Below are 17106 nucleotides of genomic sequence, written 5' to 3'. Positions count from 1 at the left end.
CCGCCGAGCGGCTCGGCGGAGGCGCGGGCGGGGCCGCTGTCTCCACGGCGACAGCGCAAAAGGCAGGGCGTCACGTGGGCGGCGGCCGCGCTCTCCCATTGGGCCGGCGGGCGGGCGAGCGGGCGGGGGAGGAAAGAGCGAAGAAGAAGGGGGGTGTGCCACGTGACCCACTCCGCCGTCGTCTCCGATTGGCTGTTGCCATGGCGACCGGGGCAGGAGGGGGCGTGGCGCGCGCCCCACCCGAGGCGCGCCGCAGCCCCGGCAGCGCGGCCCCGGCGGCCGGGAGGAGCCGCGGCGGGAGGGGGCGGCGGATGGCGGGGGGGTGAGGAGGGGCCGGCGGCAGGCGCGGGTCGGGCCGGGCCGGGCCGGGCCGAGGGAGGAGGAGGAGGAGGAGGAGGGTGGTGGAGGAGGAGGAGGAGGAGGAGGAGGAGGAGGTCGGCGGGAGGATGCGCGAGTACAAGGTGGTGGTGCTGGGCTCGGGCGGGGTGGGGAAGTCGGCGCTCACGGTGCAGTTCGTGACGGGCACGTTCATCGAGAAGTACGACCCCACCATCGAGGACTTCTACCGCAAGGAGATCGAGGTGGACGCGTCGCCCTCCGTGCTGGAGATCCTGGACACGGCGGGCACGGAGCAGTTCGCCTCCATGCGGGACCTCTACATCAAGAACGGGCAGGGCTTCATCCTGGTCTACAGCCTGGTCAACCAGCAGAGCTTCCAGGACATCCGACCCATGCGCGACCAGATCATCCGCGTCAAGAGGTGACGAGGCGGGGCCGCACGCACGCCCTTTCCCCGACGGCAGCCCCAGCGGGCGGCTGGAAGACCGGGGGCACCCCTAACGGGATGGGGATGGGGGCCTGAGGTGCTCCGCGAGGGCGTTTCGGGGTGCTGTCCCACCCCACGCACCCGTATCGGGGCGGGTGGGGATGACCCTCGTTCCATAGATACATAGGTATGCCCCTGAACATCCCACTCCTCGACACACAGGGTCACCGGGCTGTGCCTCCCTAAGGAGGTGGTGGCTGTGGCAGGGAGGTGGTGGCTGTGAGATTCAGGCCTTGCACACGCCGGTGGGAATCCTCAGTATCCCACCGACGCCGTGCTGAAATGCTGCTGCAGGGTGAAATGCCGGTACGTGATGCTCAGGTCCCTGTCAGGCCCCCTCAGCCTGCAGGGCTGACATCGTGGCGACCCTTCGAGCTGAGAAAATGCCGCTGTCAGCTCATCACAGCCCCACCGGTTTTAGCTAAGGCTTGTCCACCTGAAAGGGAACCCCCCTGTAAATAACCCCAGCTGGACCGCAGCCGTCGGGTTCGCAGCTCACTGTGTAGCAGTGGCTAATGGTCTGGTGGCAGGAGCTGCTGCTCCAGACCGAGGCCCCTGGAAGATGTGTTTTGAAACTGGGGAGGAGGGTGAGTAGGGGAAAGGCGAGGGAGGAGGCGAAGCTCGGATATTTTCGGAGACTGGCAACTTTCTCACAGGAGGTGTTTCTTAATGTATGTCCTAACTTTTTGACGGAGGATGTAACAAAGTTATCTTGAACTTACTGGGGAAAATGCATTTTCTGTATCCCTGCAATCCTTACTGTTTGTACGTACCTTACAGCAGAACGTGTTTTCTCCCAGCAGTTCAGGTAGACTTTATTCGTTAGTAAATGCCTTTGGTTTCCCTGTGTTTAATCCCCGCTCTACATTCAGTCAGTGCCTGAACGCGAGCTGCAGCTATTGCAGCGTGCTCTGTGCCTTGCAGCGGAGTGTCTGCCTTCAGACCCGAGCTGACAGCCCGTAGGTAGGTGAAGCAGAACAGAAAGCAACTCACACTTCCATAGTTATATTGACTCAGCGCTGCTCAGGGTGGGTCTGAACGCCGCTCGTCTTTTTCTGCTGTCATGGCTCTTGCTGCAAGACTTCAACTTCTGGCTGTCAGCGAGATACTTTGTGAAAGAGATCCGAGCTAAATTTAATGCTAAATTTCTCCTATACAAAGCAATCGAAAAGCAGCTGAAATCCAGGTTCTGGCCAGTCCTGAATTTTTTTTAATTGAGGTGTAGTTGAAAGGAATATAATATGGACTTGCAATATTAAGGATTGAATTACAAGATTTCAGCAAGTGTACCAGGTCTTCCCTAGTCAACTTAGCTCGTCTGGTGTTTGTGGGGTTTGCTGTTTTGTTTTACAGCTTGATGTAAGTTCAGAGGCAGTGTGTAAGACATGATGTGCCGTTCGTTTAACCAGTAAAAAGGATGCAAGCGTAACTGGAAGAATGCAGATGTACAGATGTGTATCTGTGCAGGGAGTTCGAATTCATAATTTACAGCTGCACAAGTGCATTAATGAGAGGTAAATAATCACAGTGCCATTTACTTAGGTGTTTTGGAGGAGATGTGCCTGAAAACTGCAAGTATTTGCTTATATCGATACAAAACCACGATCTAAAAGTCTCTGAACTTTGATTGTACCTGGAAACTGATGGAGTCTGTCCCCAGCTGGTGGGCACCTTTCCATTTTACATGTCCTTGCTATTCTTACTTTTTCTGATGGAAGAACTCCTGTGTTCTCATGTAGTTAGAAGGTAGTTATAGTTATTGTCCCAAGAAGTCGAAAAGCCGGGTGAAATTCCCTCTTGAGGCTGAGTGATGCAGGCTTGAGTTTTCTGCTTCCCTGGCCTGGCCACCACGTACCAGGCCAAACCAAGCTAAGGGAGTCAGTCCTTCATGCCACCCGATGAAGTTGATTTGCTTTACAGGAATGAGTGACGTGTTTACATGGCCAAAAGAGAGGGGAAAAGTGGACCTTTACTTAACTCTGAAGCCAGTCCCTAGAGGCTATCCAACAGATAGCTGTTGTCAGGTTAGCTTCTGTTCTTATTAAATGGCTATTTAATATTTTAAAAATGCATAAATTTCCTCAGAAACAGGACCGAAATCCAGGTCTCCCAGTTTCCAGAGGAGTCTCCCAGTGGCACAACTATAAAGTCAGGATTTCTTTTGTACTGCGTAGTGTGGGAGCCTTGCAGCCCTTCCAGGCGTGGTGCACAGCCTTAACAAAAAGGGCAGGGGATGGCTCCTTGGCCTTCAAGCAGGTAATTAAAGTTCCTTCCTGGAAAATGCTGGTTGAAATGTAAACCACCTTCTTTTCCAAGTAAATGCAGAGTTTTTGTCTGGATTTCTCTGGGAATGAATCAAGGCGCTTCGCCCTCAGTAAAGGAGCCCTGTCAGCGCCAGGCGGACGGGTGCGCCTCCAGCAGCGCTGAGCAGACAGGTGAGGAGAAGGGAGAGGTTTTAGAAGTGCTGTCGGCTGGAGTTTCCCACATTTACACATGCTGCCAGCGTTGGATGAAGGATCACGGTGGTACAAAGTCACAGCTTCCTCTTCCGGACGCTGCTCCTTACACTGGTTTGTGCCATGGCTTGTGTTGCACAAAGCAGCCACTGCTGCAGTCAGCTGTTGTGGCAGAGCCTGCAGCCTGGACAAGCCCTGCTTGTCTGGACCGTGTGCTTTAGCGTTAGTACCCGGGGAGAAGGAAGTCCCTGAAGGGGCCGTGCCCTCGGTGAGTGTAGCAGGGGATGCCTTGTTCTGCTGGGTGAGGGGGGTGGAGGACACGTGGCGCCCTGGTGTGGGGCGGTGGGTTGTGCAGAATGAGCCAAAGGTTTGGGAACTTGAGAGCACCTCCATATTTGTTTGGAGCAGTTATCACTGATGATGATAGCTAAATAAACTTAGCTCGTGAACTCGGTACAACTGAATGCCTATCTGAAATGCATCGGTCAAACCCCGTGATCTTCGTGTTTCAGGCACCTCATACCAGCTTCTGGGTCCCACTCGTGCCAGATACGTCCCTTAAGCCTTGCTTCTTTGGATTCTTGCAGATCTGTACTTCCAGGTGCTGAGAGGTGGCAGCGTTGGGAAGATGGGGTGTACCGAAGCACGGTATTTTTCATGTGGTGTCTTTGAAGGGCACTCAGTTCCCTTTAGCCTTTTTGTGTACAGAAACTGCGTGCTGCTTTACTGGCTGCTGGTGAGAAACACAAAATGTTACCTGTGCCTTTGTAGGTACTGCAGTTCCGAGACCTCCTTTCCTCCCAGAATGGATTAGCAGCTTTGGCAGCAAAGAGCTCTTTTGCTTTTGCTGCAGACAGAACTGATTTCTGGAGAAACTTTTTACTTAGGAGAACAAGGCTAACCTGGATGAGTGGGCCCGTGCCAGTGAAAGTCTACAGTGAAGTGGGAGCAGAAGCTGTCAAATGAAACAGATTGGTGGTGATACACCCCACTTAGATATCCAGATTCACCAAGAAACAGCGAGTATGTAGATTAAGAAGTATGGAATAGTGGTTTGATGGTTTTGTGGAGGTTTTGTTTGTTGTTGTTTTGTTTTTTTTTAAGAGCAGCGTTGAGTAACTTCTAACACGATTATGTTTGTCTGTTGTGTGATTAGAAAGCTCTCTGAAGCCAATCTGCTGATATTTACCATATACTGAATTTTAATTTTGGATATGGCTTTGCCAGTGTTTTGTTCCCATGAGGTATGCTTAAACATCGTGAACTGTGTACTCGGGGCGCCTGTGTGGCTTTCAGTAACGTAGCTTCTCAGTCTGGGCCTATTAAGGATTGTAGGACGTTTTTTAGTAGAACCCCATGAGATAGGAAAGTATTGTTATTCGAGCAGAATCTAAAGCACAGAAGTAAAATTCTTACAAAGTCAATTTGCTGTTCTTCACTTGTTGTGGTTTCCCTAGACCAGTGCTTTAAAGACAGGACTCTTGGGCTCATCTTTTGGAGAATCCGCCAGATTCTACTTCAGGCAGTACTTTTGGGAAATGCTTTATTTCTAGTGGGAAAATGAGTAAATATACAACTTCTAAATAATCTATTGCTTAATTTCTCTAGGAAGCAAAGACGAGAAAACGCATTAATTTTGGCTGAAAATGCAGACTAAACACTATAGGTATATTGAGATGAAATACCACAGAAACGTGGCTGAGTTGAGTGTGCTTCGTGGCAATACTTACCAGCAGGATGAAAATCTGCCTCCCAGTCTAGGGATTCTCTGTGGCAATTCAAAACACGCGGGAGAAGCAATTACTGAAATTTATTAATTGTGAAATCAGCATCTTGATTCAATGATGATTGGTGTTTTTAGTGTCTTAATGGTGATTAAGTCTGAAAAACTATGCTTGAAGTTACAAATTGCTCAAATGTCTGGTTTAGAAATGTTGTTTTCCAAATGCTGTGAAAAATAAGTATTTTTTTACTCAAAAGATCACTTAGCACGTTAGGGTCCGGTTCCCCATTAAAACTCAGTGATATGATCATACAAATGGCTGGCAGTAGAGTTTGGGAGGGATTAAATAGCTGAAATTATTCTTTAGCTCTTCAGCTTGGTTTAAAGAGTTCTCACTGCAGTGAATTTACCAGTGTCGCATAATTGTTTGGGTTGGAAGGAACCTCAGGAGGTCATCTGGGCAAGGGTTCCAGGTTTTATGTATTTTTCATCTCTTTTTGATTTAAGAAACTGTTAGTCTAATTTTGAGAACCATTTAGAGCAGTATTCATGAAATGCAGCTTCAACACTTGTGACAAGTATGGCTCGAGCCTTCCAGGAAGAAACAGCAAAAACAGTAGAGGTGAAACTTGGAAACTATCATTCCTTATAAAGTACAGTGCGCAGAAGAACAAAGCAAAAGTGGAGGGACTTTCACAGATGCTCTCCATGTAGGATGGTAGAAATATGAAGAGACTGAAATCCTGAAGTCTTTTTTTAGCAACAGGTGGTTTTTTGTTTTTGTTGTTGTTTTTGTTTTTTTTTTTTTCTTCCAGTAATCGTGACACAGTGGATTGATTACTCATCTCTCAGTGAAAAAGGCAGGGCAGGTAATGGGCACGGTCCACATCCTCCGTTGCATGGCTTGCCAAGCTGCCAGCCACTCTTGTGTGCTTCTCAGGTGAAACTTAGAGCTTCATTGCAAGAAGAGATTAATAGCCTGTAAAATCCCATCAAACAGGTGTACCTACTTCTGAGGAAATGCAGGAAACTGGATGGGATTTTGACACAACGCAAGCTTCAGACATTGTGTTAAAATACCTTCAAGTGTAATAGAAGACTTGTACTGACACTTTTTCTCCCTTTTTCCCCTGTTGGAAGGGACACTACAGATAGCTGTTTCTCAGGGGAGAATCTTACGGAGTGAGAATAAGAAAATGGAAATAATTTATGGATCTATGGAGATACAAAGAAGTGGTAAACACAAGTTGGCAGTCTTACCAAGTTGACCCTCTATGTAACACCGCATTCTTCAGCTGTTCAGACATCTCTTATGTCTTACTGGTGAACTATAACCTAGACGGTGTCTAGAATGGAAGGAGTACCTGTTTGCAGGGTACAGGACTAAATAAGTTTTACAGTAATGTCTGAAACTTTAGTTTCCCTTTGTGGTTTTCAAACAACTTTACCAGACTTCTTTCTGGCTCTTTAGAATGTAGATTTTTTTTTTTTTTTTCGTCAATCTACCTTTGTTTTAATATGAAGCTAATGAAATAATTCTGTCAGACAAAATTATAGGTTTCTTGATTTAACTGCGGAATTCATACATAGACAATCCCCTAAAAAAGAAATCTGACAGTGTGCAATTTTAAGCCATAGAAGATTATTTTAAAATTGCTCAGCTTGGTCTTAAAGTCAAATATTTCAAAGTGTTCATGCATCTTTGGAACATACCACCTTTAATATTTTCCTGTAGAAGCTTTTTAACTGAATTCCATACTTGCAGAGTTCACATGATTCTTCTCTCCCCACTCACTTTCTTGATGATATGAAGTATTCATGCTACCTTGAGTTACTTTCTGTGGAAGCTTTGAAAATTTGAGACAATGCCTATAACTAGAGTCTTCTAATATTTTTTTGGCCACTTCACCCCTCCCCAACTAATCATATAGGTAGGTATTTTCCAAGATTTATTTATTTTCCTTTGTAAGGTAAGATGATGTGACAGTTTGCATATATGGGCACTGAAAACAAATCATAGAATCACAGAGTCGTTTAGGTTGGAAAAGACCCCTAAGACCATGAAGTCCAGCTGTTAACCTAGCACTGCCAAGTCTACCACTAAACCATATCCCTAAGCACTGCATCTACATGTCTTTTGAATACCTCCAGGGATGGTGACTCAACCACTTCCTGGGGCCCTCCTGCTATTTACCTACCACTTCTTTTGGACTTACTGATGCGTGCTCCTTTTGTATACACATTTAGTTTAGATTGTGCTAGTTTAGAGAACAGCATTTCTTTTCATTTTTATTTTTTTTAGAATGATGCCTGTATCACTCAGCATCATTTTCTCTCTTCAGGTCTTAATTGCTGCTGCAGTTCATGTTGTTGTAGAGGTGTGTCAATACATGTGGATAGCTAAAATTGTCAAACAGCAGAACAGTATGTGGCAAGATTTCTTAAGTTTGTTTTCAGTCTTGCAGTGTTACTTGATCACGTCTGTGTTGTAAAAATGCTTTTGAATATGTTAAAGAACAAATATAACAGTGACTTCAGTGGCTTTCATAGTTTAGAACAGTAATACTTGGACTTAGCACATTAATGCTTGGGGCTGAGTATTTTCTATCTTGCTCTTAATTATGCTGTTTTGACAGATTTTGCAATGAGTACTTGGAAAGTTCTATCCAAAAAGTCATTGCTTACCAGATTTTCTGTTTTCACTTTGATATGCAGAGGACAATAATTCTCTAAATACCGTTGTGTTTTTTTGTTTTTTGTTTTTTTGTTTTTTTTTTATATAGCCAACACAGTTGGCAGTGACTTGCATGTTTTCTTTCAAAGTAACCGTGATTGTCTGCTCTTCAGTTGGCTAGTATGTGTAAGAAACAAATTTTGTTGTTTGGGTCATACATAAAACATTCTGAGTAACAGTATGTTTTGTTAAAACTCTTCTGTTAGCAGGCATACTCTTTGGACTGAGACTTCAATTGTCATTCTATTTTTAAGTGAGTTTTTAAATGAATAAAATTTGAAATGTCTGAGTGGGTGGCTGTCCCAAAAACCATTAAATCCATTCCTTTTCTAGTTTTTCACTTAATTCACTTTAAGATTTCTTTTGCACCTCAGAACAAACCTGCGGTTACTGGTTATTTCATCTCAGAAATATTGCGGGTGTTGTTAAAACATCTCTTTTTTTTTTTTTTTTTCCCTCCTTGTAAATTGTGTAGGTGGTATGTGATGATAACGTTTTGAGAGAGAATTGGGAAGCAATTGGGGCTGCAGTGCTAAATTATCTTGGCACGTAATGACTTGTGCGAAGATTTATGTGATTAAGGTAACAAGAACTATAGCTATCTGCTTCTTCATGTCCTCTTATTCATTAGCTTCCTGCCTATTTTTTTTTCCTTGGCCGGAGGTTTCCAGTACAGGAGTGGTCTTCAGTTTTTGCTGCATTAAGGCAAATGGTATAGTCTAGGTACAGTTACAGTGATGAGTACAACTCAAATGCTTTTCTTTGTCGATGGGTTGTGTTTTAGCAGCTGTGTTGTCTTAAATCCTAGTCTAGACGAGAGAATTAAAGGTGTGATAGGAGCATGTTATCCTTTCCCAACATTCATGTCATGGGGCTAGCTCAATTAGTTGGTGCAGTGGTGACGGTGTTTAATTCTTGTCTTGGTTAGATGAAAGGCTTGACTAGATGAAAGATCTAGTGAAGGACAAAAAAGGGAAAAATGTTTTTAGAGTTGACTAGCTTGTTTTTGAAACATTGCTTGGGTCACGTAGACAAAGCTGTAACATCTTTTAAGTTGTAGTTGTTGTCTTCTGAAAGAAAAAATATCAGGGTAATGAGGAGATGTGACTAAAGCATTTTAAAGTATTGGAATGTAATCGATGCGGATAGTTGTTTGTGCTAAAATAATTCTGTAAAGTAAGGGTTGATTAGTTGGTGGTTTTGTGTTGTTTCCAATTCCCCCCCCCCCCCCATGTCTTTGCATTATTCTTCTGGTTAAAAGGTAGCCAGCTACCTTAACTAAAGATTAGTAAGATTAGTAGTGTTTGAGGTTGTGGTTGAGTCGATACTCACATGGCAATTTAATTTGAACTGGAAATGAATTGGATCCCAGTGAATTGGATAAGGGCACTGAACTTGAAGTGTTCTGAGCGTTGTGAAGAAAAGCTTCACTCCTGGGTTTCTGATTAGCTGTAAGAAAAGATGTTTTCAAGAAATAGCCACATAGATCACGTCTGGGCTATAAGTGAGCTTGCTGTGACAAGCTAGTTTTGATTTTGGTAGGAGAATGTTTGTGCTGTTTGCCCTCTTACTCCTAATGCATTTCACAGCATAGAAGATAAGCCAAGACTGATCAACCTACTTTCTTTGGAGAAGATCTGCTTGCAGTTTCTCACATTGCTATAACATCTTTAACTGCTTTGCAAAATCTTACTTAAAGCGTTTTATAAATATGCAAAAAAATCCAGTATGCTTTTTCTTTCAAAAAGACATGAACTCGGTAAGAACCATTTAGAGATGCATAAATGAAGTCTGTTCTGAAGATCTGCTTTTCTTCTGAAATTTCCTCCTTGTGTTTGCAATTTCAGTTTTAAATTTTGGAAGCTCATTATTTTTGTCAGAACAAAATAATGGATCTGAAGAGTCTTGTTCTTATAATTTTTTAGGGAAATGGTCTAAAGGGGGCGAGGGGAAATCTTTTTTTTTTTTTTTCACCCACCTCTGTGTTTAACTGTACTTGGACGTGACACGGAGTCCTGCAGGTGGACATCTTTAAAAGACGTTTAGATGTAGAGCTTAGTGATGTGGTTTAGTGGAGGACTTGTTAGTGTTAGGCCAGAGGTTGGACTCAGTGATCTTGGAGGTCTCTTCCAACGTAGATGATTCTGTGATTCTGTGTGTCTTGTGAACCACAGGACAGCGGTGCTTATTTGTATACCACCAGCATAATGTATGTTAAGAAGGTATGTTTTCAGTCTGTGTATTTTATACTGCCAAAAAAACTTGATGTTGTTAAGGGCTTTCCTAGTGGTAATCGCCAGGTTCAAATTTTTGCTCCTCTTTCACTGTAGTAATTTTACTGAAAACTGATCAAGAGGTGGTGAGGTATTTGTTTCGATGGTGGGTTTTAATTAGGAGTTCAGTCTTTGAAAAGAATTTGGAAGGATGATCACCTTGCATGGTTTCTTCTGGAGCATTCTCTCAGATGCCTTTCATAGCCTCAAAAAAATAAAAATCTCCTAAGTAGTCTGAGTGCCTCGGAGTCTGACCAAACCCGGGCTCTCTTGTCTCGCTGCTTAAGGAAGGCATCTGCTCTGCCTGCCTCAGAAGCAGTCAGATTCTTTGTGGCTGACACGCAGGTTACTCCCTACCATGCCTGGAAGAGAGGAGCATGAGTCACCTTCTGCTGGGTTAGTGCTGCGAGCCACAGTCAGAAGCCAGGCAGCGATTTGGAGTGAATTCTTCCATTGCTTTTGCTTGCATGTTGATAAGGTCTGGGGGGAGAGGGGATTGATGTAGTACAGCTTAAACCTCTTTCATCAGTAGTGGGTTCTTTAACAGATAACCTCCTCAGTATGCAGCAGGGGACTTGGAGCAAGGAGGTAATGGCTTCATTTTTGTACTAAGCGTGCAGGATGCTGTCCGAAGCAGAATGGATGCAGCGAATCCTGGTGTTAATTTTCTGAACATGCTATGCGCTGGAGATGCTCTCCCCCCCCCCCCCCCCCTTTTTTTTTTTACATCCAGTTTCAACCTTCTCTTTTCTCACTTTCATTGAGAAATAGGGAGGAACTTAAATGAGAAATGGGTCTTGCAAAAGAGCTTCAGCAATCTGCTGTGCTCTGAGGTGTGTGGTCCTCTTGCAGCAAACTCCTTGAACTATCTCATTCCTAGTATCCCACCTTCAGAGGCAGGCTCTCTCGCTAATTAAAACACTTAAGAATTCTAATAGTGTGGGATTAAATGGAACCACTGTGCAATAAGGGAGCAACAGTTGAGCTTTGCCTGAAATGTTACAGTCACCTGGGCAAGGGGAGTCTTCTGGTGACTGTTCAGTGTTTAGGATATTGGTTTTGCATTTTGTAGTGACGTTTTTTGTATAGACAGTACCAAGAAATCTCTGAGTTTCAGTCCCTGGTATTTTTCCTTAGGTCATTGTCCATACTACCTTGTACACCTGATCTTTTTCTGTTGTTTCCTTGGAAATTGTGAGTCTGCCTTTTACATGTGCCTTAATAATGGCTTGTCTTCAACAGGAGGGTTGAAGAGTGTTTTTTTGTTTGTTTGCTTTGTTTTGTTTTGTTTTTATTTTGTTTTGTGTTTTTTTTTTCCCTCAGCTTTGCTTGTAGCATAGTGGCTATGGCAGTCTTCTGGGAAGGGCAGGTGAGAAACTCCCCTGACTGAAGAAAGCGGATGTCCAATGCATGAAACAGCATTGCCACTACTACTTCTTATTCCCATGGTCTTGCATGGAAGTGATATCTGCTGTGGTTTTTATCGAGTGTTTTAGCATTGTTGCGTTCCTAGACGCACAGACGTTCAGTGAATGAGGCCTCCCGAGGGGCTGAGCTGCCTGCGTGCCTAATCTACAAATCCCAGGAGAGCTGAGGTGTGACCCGGTTGCGGTTCCAGCGTACGGCTCGGCTGGGCTTGCACAGCCGTAGGCCTGCAAGCAGCTGTATCGCTTCGGCAAAAAAAAAAGCCTGAGATAGATGCTGCTTGTCAGGAGCTGAAGCGGGCAGGCAGCGGTTCTGTGGAGCAGTCTCTTGGACATGGCGACCTAAATCCTTCTGGAGGCCTAGTGTGCTTACCTACCTCAGGCCTAGCGGTGTTTGCCACCAGCATGGTTTTCCTCATTCACCACCTCCTTTTTCAGATCTGTTTCATGTTTTGAAATGTTTTGAGCAGTGGAATTTCATGACATGATTATGTGAACACTCTTAGTACAGACAAGCAAGCAGACCAGAGGCTTGATGATCACAAGGCCCACAGCCTGGGCTTGACAGTTCCTGTACCTGGAGCTGATCAGCCACCAGTGGTGCTTTGTGACACTTCCGAACTGCATGGCACCCTTTCCTGGCTGAGGTTTCTTCAGGTTTAAGTATTATTAAACCCAGAATGCTGTGACGCAGAGACTTGCCAATGCAAGATGGGGAAGCCTTTCTCTTTGGACAACCTGGTGCTTTTCTCTCCTTTGAAAATCGTGTTTCTGCTATGTGATTTGTTTTCAGTCCCTAGGATAAGCTGCATTGCTTCCATGAGAATATATTTAACCGTTCTCAGATGTCTTCCTTCTCTATAAACAAGTTTTATGCACAGGTTATATTACATTGCTGATTATTAAATTATATTTGGAGTAGAATCTACTTGGGTGGCTATCCTTGAACAAATAGTTGTGTGAGGGATGGTGGTAGACTCTTTTGTAGGAAGAAACTGGGTGAGCAAATGATACCAAGATAGTCTGTTGAGAATCCACAGCTTTTAAAGTCAAATATCAGACCTGAGGAAAATTGGTAGAGTAGTCTTCACATGCATCTCCTTTCTATTTCCCCTAGCTTGGATATTGGCAGCCTCACTTAACGTTAAAAGCTGTGGACTCCTAGCAGGCTGTCTGTCATCTGCTTCTCCAGTAGTTATAGGCTGGCAGTGTGAGATAGGCAATGGCCTTCTGCTCTTTGATCCTCAACCACATTGCAGAAAATGTAGGTAATTTCACTGGATCCAGATATTCCCAAATTCTATTCATATTGTGGAGAAGCTGATCTGCCTGTTCTCAGTGGGGGGAACATCTGGTTATGTCGTGATGGGATTAGGTTTGCGGAACACTGGGCTGCCTTTAATAATAATATCATGGATTGGATCGTAATTTTTCCTATGCTATTTGAATGGGTATCCAACGATCTCTATCTGGCACCAGGTACGTTACAGACTTTCCAGCTGGGTTTGTGTAGCCTCCGTCACTTGCTGAAGTATCACTGTGCTGTTATGTAGCTGCTGCAAATCTCTGAAGAATCCGTTTACCATCCAGCAGCTTTTAGTCAAACCTCCTCAAATCCTTTTACTTCTAGCACTCTCTGTAACCAGATTTCATAGCAACCACATTCAGATGCTGAATCTGCTCATCAGATGAGTCTGTCAGCAACTGTTGGCAAGAAATGCTGTTCCTATACCACTCCAAGTACCAGTTTTTACTTAAAGATCTGCAGCTATTGTGGAAATAGCCCTGCTGCCTCCAGGCCCTATACTTTGCGTTCTGCATTGACCTCTGATTCAGCAAACAGGAGGATTGCTGGACTTGCTCTGCACCTGTGCTGGGGTGGTTTTCAGGCACCACAGTGAGCAAATACAGTCCTTGGACAGCCTCCTGATGGGCTGGAGCTAATGCTCTTTGCATCTTTTTCACTTGCACTGTCAGTTACATTTGTAATTCCCCAGTGTTCAGCTACAGGGCAATGGTAACAGTTTTATCTGGGACACATGAGGTGAATGAATATGTAACTAAAACTGGGGTCCTTTTTCAAGGGAAGGAGATGACTGACACTGGGAAATGTTACAAACCCCCAGTCATTCTCCTGAAGTGGACATGTTCAAATACATTTATCTGCTGAGCATTCTGTCACAAGAAGCTCACAATTAGCATTGTGATGATCTGATCCGATGATGGAAATGTTTGTCCTCTTTCCCCTTATGTAACTCTTTGATTAAACAAATTCACATAATTCAGTCTTTACCTACCAAAATTAACCGAAATTTCAGAACTGTGTTCTGAAAAGGCAAGTGAGTTGTGCAGAAAGTTGAGGTCAGGATACTTGAACTTAAGAGGTCAGGATTGCTCTGGAGGTGACATACACGCCATGTACTGCAGGGATTACTGATGCATCCCTAAGCCTGTCATGGGCACATTCAGCAGAAAACTGTGGTTACAAAATTTTCATCTCTGCAAAGAATTGTTACCTTGTGGACTTGCCAAAGGAAAGAAAATATATTTTTGTAAATAGGTTACCCTGTACTACTTAGTTGGATTCTCAAGAACTTTATCACTTAATATAATTTGCCATTTATTGAAGGATGTTGTATATTTTTTTCTTTATCCTGTTCTGACCCTAGCAACTGTATTTGGCTAAAGTATACCCAAAATAAAATGTTTAGTGGTTTTGTTTTTTTTTTAACGTTGACATGAGCATAGTCAAGAAATAAAACAAATCACCTAGAGGTGGCAAATTACTGAACTCAGGGGATGTTGAATTCTCCTGCAGATGGTTTTTATTCAAAAAAAAAAAAAAGTGACTACAGTCGTGGTAGCTCAATCTTCCGGAGAGGGACAATGGAAAGCTCAGTCTTGGATGAAAGCTGAAAAGGCTCACCTTGAAAGTCACTTATTATTCTAAAATTAAGCAATTGTATTGCCTTCCTAGCTGGGATAATTGGGCCGGTAATTGAAGTCTACATTCCTCTCCCAGAGATGATCAAAACACCTTCCTTTGAAAGACTTCGTCTGTCAGCAAGAAACATGGTTAGATTAAAAGGACTGGGAACAGCCTGGGCTTCACACCCCCACACACACCTTCATATTAATTGAAATGGCCTTTCTGCATAGGACGACTTAATGTGGAAAAAATAATTAGTGGACTATTTTCAGGAAATTCTGGTTACCAATTAGTGATTCAACAAAGAAGGTGTTATGGACACTGGGTGTGTGGTTCCTTTAAATATACTCTTTCTTAAAAGAAATCCAACTTTTCTCGAATGGCTTCTTACCATTTTGACTGCTTCTTTTGAGTGTTCAGTATACAAACTGCCATCCTTCCTGGATGAAAATTTCATCACTAAATTACTTTCTGAACAAGTTTAGTTGAGCCAGAATAAAGCCACATTGTTTGATCCCACTTCAGATAAATGTTTTCCTCGCTAATTTAAGCAGTACTAAGATTGGTGTCCATGTGGAAATTTGTGACATCTTAAATGGTTGAGGTTGGCCTGGCTTCTTTTTCCTCCCTCTGAAAAAAAAAAAAAAAAAAAATCAGTCTGAACATGGTCTTTTGCTGAAAAGTCTTTTTTTTTCCTTTCTTTTCCTTTCCCTCTCATGCAGATGCACGAGTTCTTCTCACCACGAGCTAGCAAAGCACATCCTTTCTGTCAGCCAAGCCACCACCTACTCAACTGCAGCATCCATCAGCCCACAAACTGGCCATGCCAGCAGCCCTCGGCTCTGACCCTCCTGGGGAAGGCACAATGGGCTGTCTTCATAGACGATAAAACATCTGGCCATCCTGTTAGTGAAACTTGTCTGGGGAAAGGCAGCTTTTATTCTTTTATAACCTAGGCCAGACCCACAGAAATTAACATTTGTACATGAGTCGAAACATAAATACATCTGGTTGAGTATGCCCAAGTTCCTCATTCTGACTGACGTCGTTTTTAATACTTACACAAGTACTGGGTTTGAGATATACATAAGGAATAAAATATTTACATTTTACTATTTTATGTACCTGATTCCTTATATCTGGTGTCATTTTATAGATATTAATTTCTTCCTAGGAAAGTTCTGCATGCTAGAATGGTTGAACTTCTTGTTTTAGATCTTCCAACATATTCAGAATGCTGTTTTAGAATAAAATAGTTTGGGAGGTATTTTTCTGTAATGGGTACTTGTCTTTTTGTAGGACGAATAAGTCCTGAAGAAATTTCAGGAGTTTTATGCTCAACATAGAAGAGAGGTTATCAGTAAATCATACTTGGTATTCTCAGCGTAGCAGTAGTATGCTGGGAGTATGCTTTATACTTGATGGTGAACCAAAGCATTTTTAAAAAACGAAACCAAGAAAACCCACAAGATTTTTGGAAGGTCTTAATTTGTGTATTATTGATCTTTAGATATGGAAACAGTTTCACTTAACTGGCTGATGTGCTCTTTATTTCTGGAGTTAAGTAGTTGAATTGTTAAACATAGAGGCCACTTCTGAAAACTGTGGAGAAGAAACATTCTTGGTGTTCTGTTCATCCAAAGCAGTCCAACTGAACATTCAAATTATTTAAACCAAGCTTATGGTAATTAAATAAGTTATTCTTTAATGTGAGGGCCACCAACTTTCTGTGGTCATGGCAGAATGGTTTTCTTTCTCAAGTCAGAAGTCAGAGAGTTTCTGGTAGAAACTCTGCAGGAGGGAAGAGGCTTCCAGAGCATCTGCTAATGAAGCAGTTGGACCTGTAACCCAAAAGTTCTTGGGCTTCTTTTGTTGAAGACAAATTCTACATTGGTAAAAGAGGCCTTGAGTGTAATCAAAAGGGTATGAAATCATAATACTGCCTCTAAAGTAAAAGACAAAATGATAAAAGTCAGACTTCTGTCTCCTCACACTGGGTTCAGTATTCTTGTGTTGCCACTCACTCAGAGTTTCTGTAAAATAGCCCATCTTACAAGTAATACCCAGAGTTGTAATATAATAGTACAGTTGTGAGGAAAATCTGTCTCAGCAGAGCATTTTTGCAAAGTTTTCTTAGAAGCAGTGCAGGGTATTTTTATTAGCTTGAAGGACATTAAGCTGTATGATTCTTTGGTTACTAGGGTAACAAGGAAGCCTCTGCTTCATGCTAGGCTCTCAAATTCTCTTCAGGCTGTGCCACGTCACATACACTCTGGTATCCATCTGCCCGAGCTTCTACGTGGGGACTGATGGGAGAACAGAAATTTATGCCGGGTTGTTTGGTTCTTAATCCAGTTGTTTTTTTTTTTTTTTTTTTTTTTGTTTTTTTTTTTTTGTTTTTGTTTTGTTTTTTTTTCTGAAGCTTTAGGTGACTTGAAGCTAAGTTCATCGCAGAAGGTCAAATTCTTTAAAAGTAAGTAAGTAAAAGGCACTGTGGAAATGCAGTTCATAGCCACATGCAGTGCTTGGTTGTACAGACGATGCAGATCGTGGCAATCAAATTGTTAGAGGTGAGTTTAAGCCAGCCCAGGGACATAGATGTTTGAGATCAGACTTGGTGATTGTTTGGGGTCCCTTCCAGCCTGTGCTGTTCTGTGCTATATGAGTTTTGTGATCCAGGCCTGCAGCTGTTTCCAGAAGCATACATTTGGGTAGGGGTAAAAACCAGCAGCCCTGTCTTA

At 43.3% G+C, this 17106-nt stretch overlaps 1 protein-coding gene across 1 annotated transcript in view; it reads left to right on the top strand.

The window, feature by feature from the left end:
* The first annotated feature begins 413 nt into the window (after positions 1-413).
* Positions 414-17106, top strand: part of RAP2A (RAP2A, member of RAS oncogene family) — a 31439-nt gene continuing 14746 nt past the window's right edge. The window contains exon 1 of the mRNA XM_035319035.1: positions 414-760. Coding sequence (XP_035174926.1) covers positions 447-760 — 314 coding nt within the window. The 5' untranslated portion in view covers positions 414-446. The remainder of the gene's footprint in view (positions 761-17106) is intronic.

This window comes from Oxyura jamaicensis, chromosome 1 (genome assembly GCF_011077185.1).
Source record: "Oxyura jamaicensis isolate SHBP4307 breed ruddy duck chromosome 1, BPBGC_Ojam_1.0, whole genome shotgun sequence".
In the NCBI taxonomy this organism is placed as follows: domain Eukaryota; kingdom Metazoa; phylum Chordata; class Aves; order Anseriformes; family Anatidae; genus Oxyura; species Oxyura jamaicensis.
The sequence above is the reverse complement of the archived record's forward strand: the minus strand, read 5'-3'. Positions and strand labels throughout refer to the sequence as shown.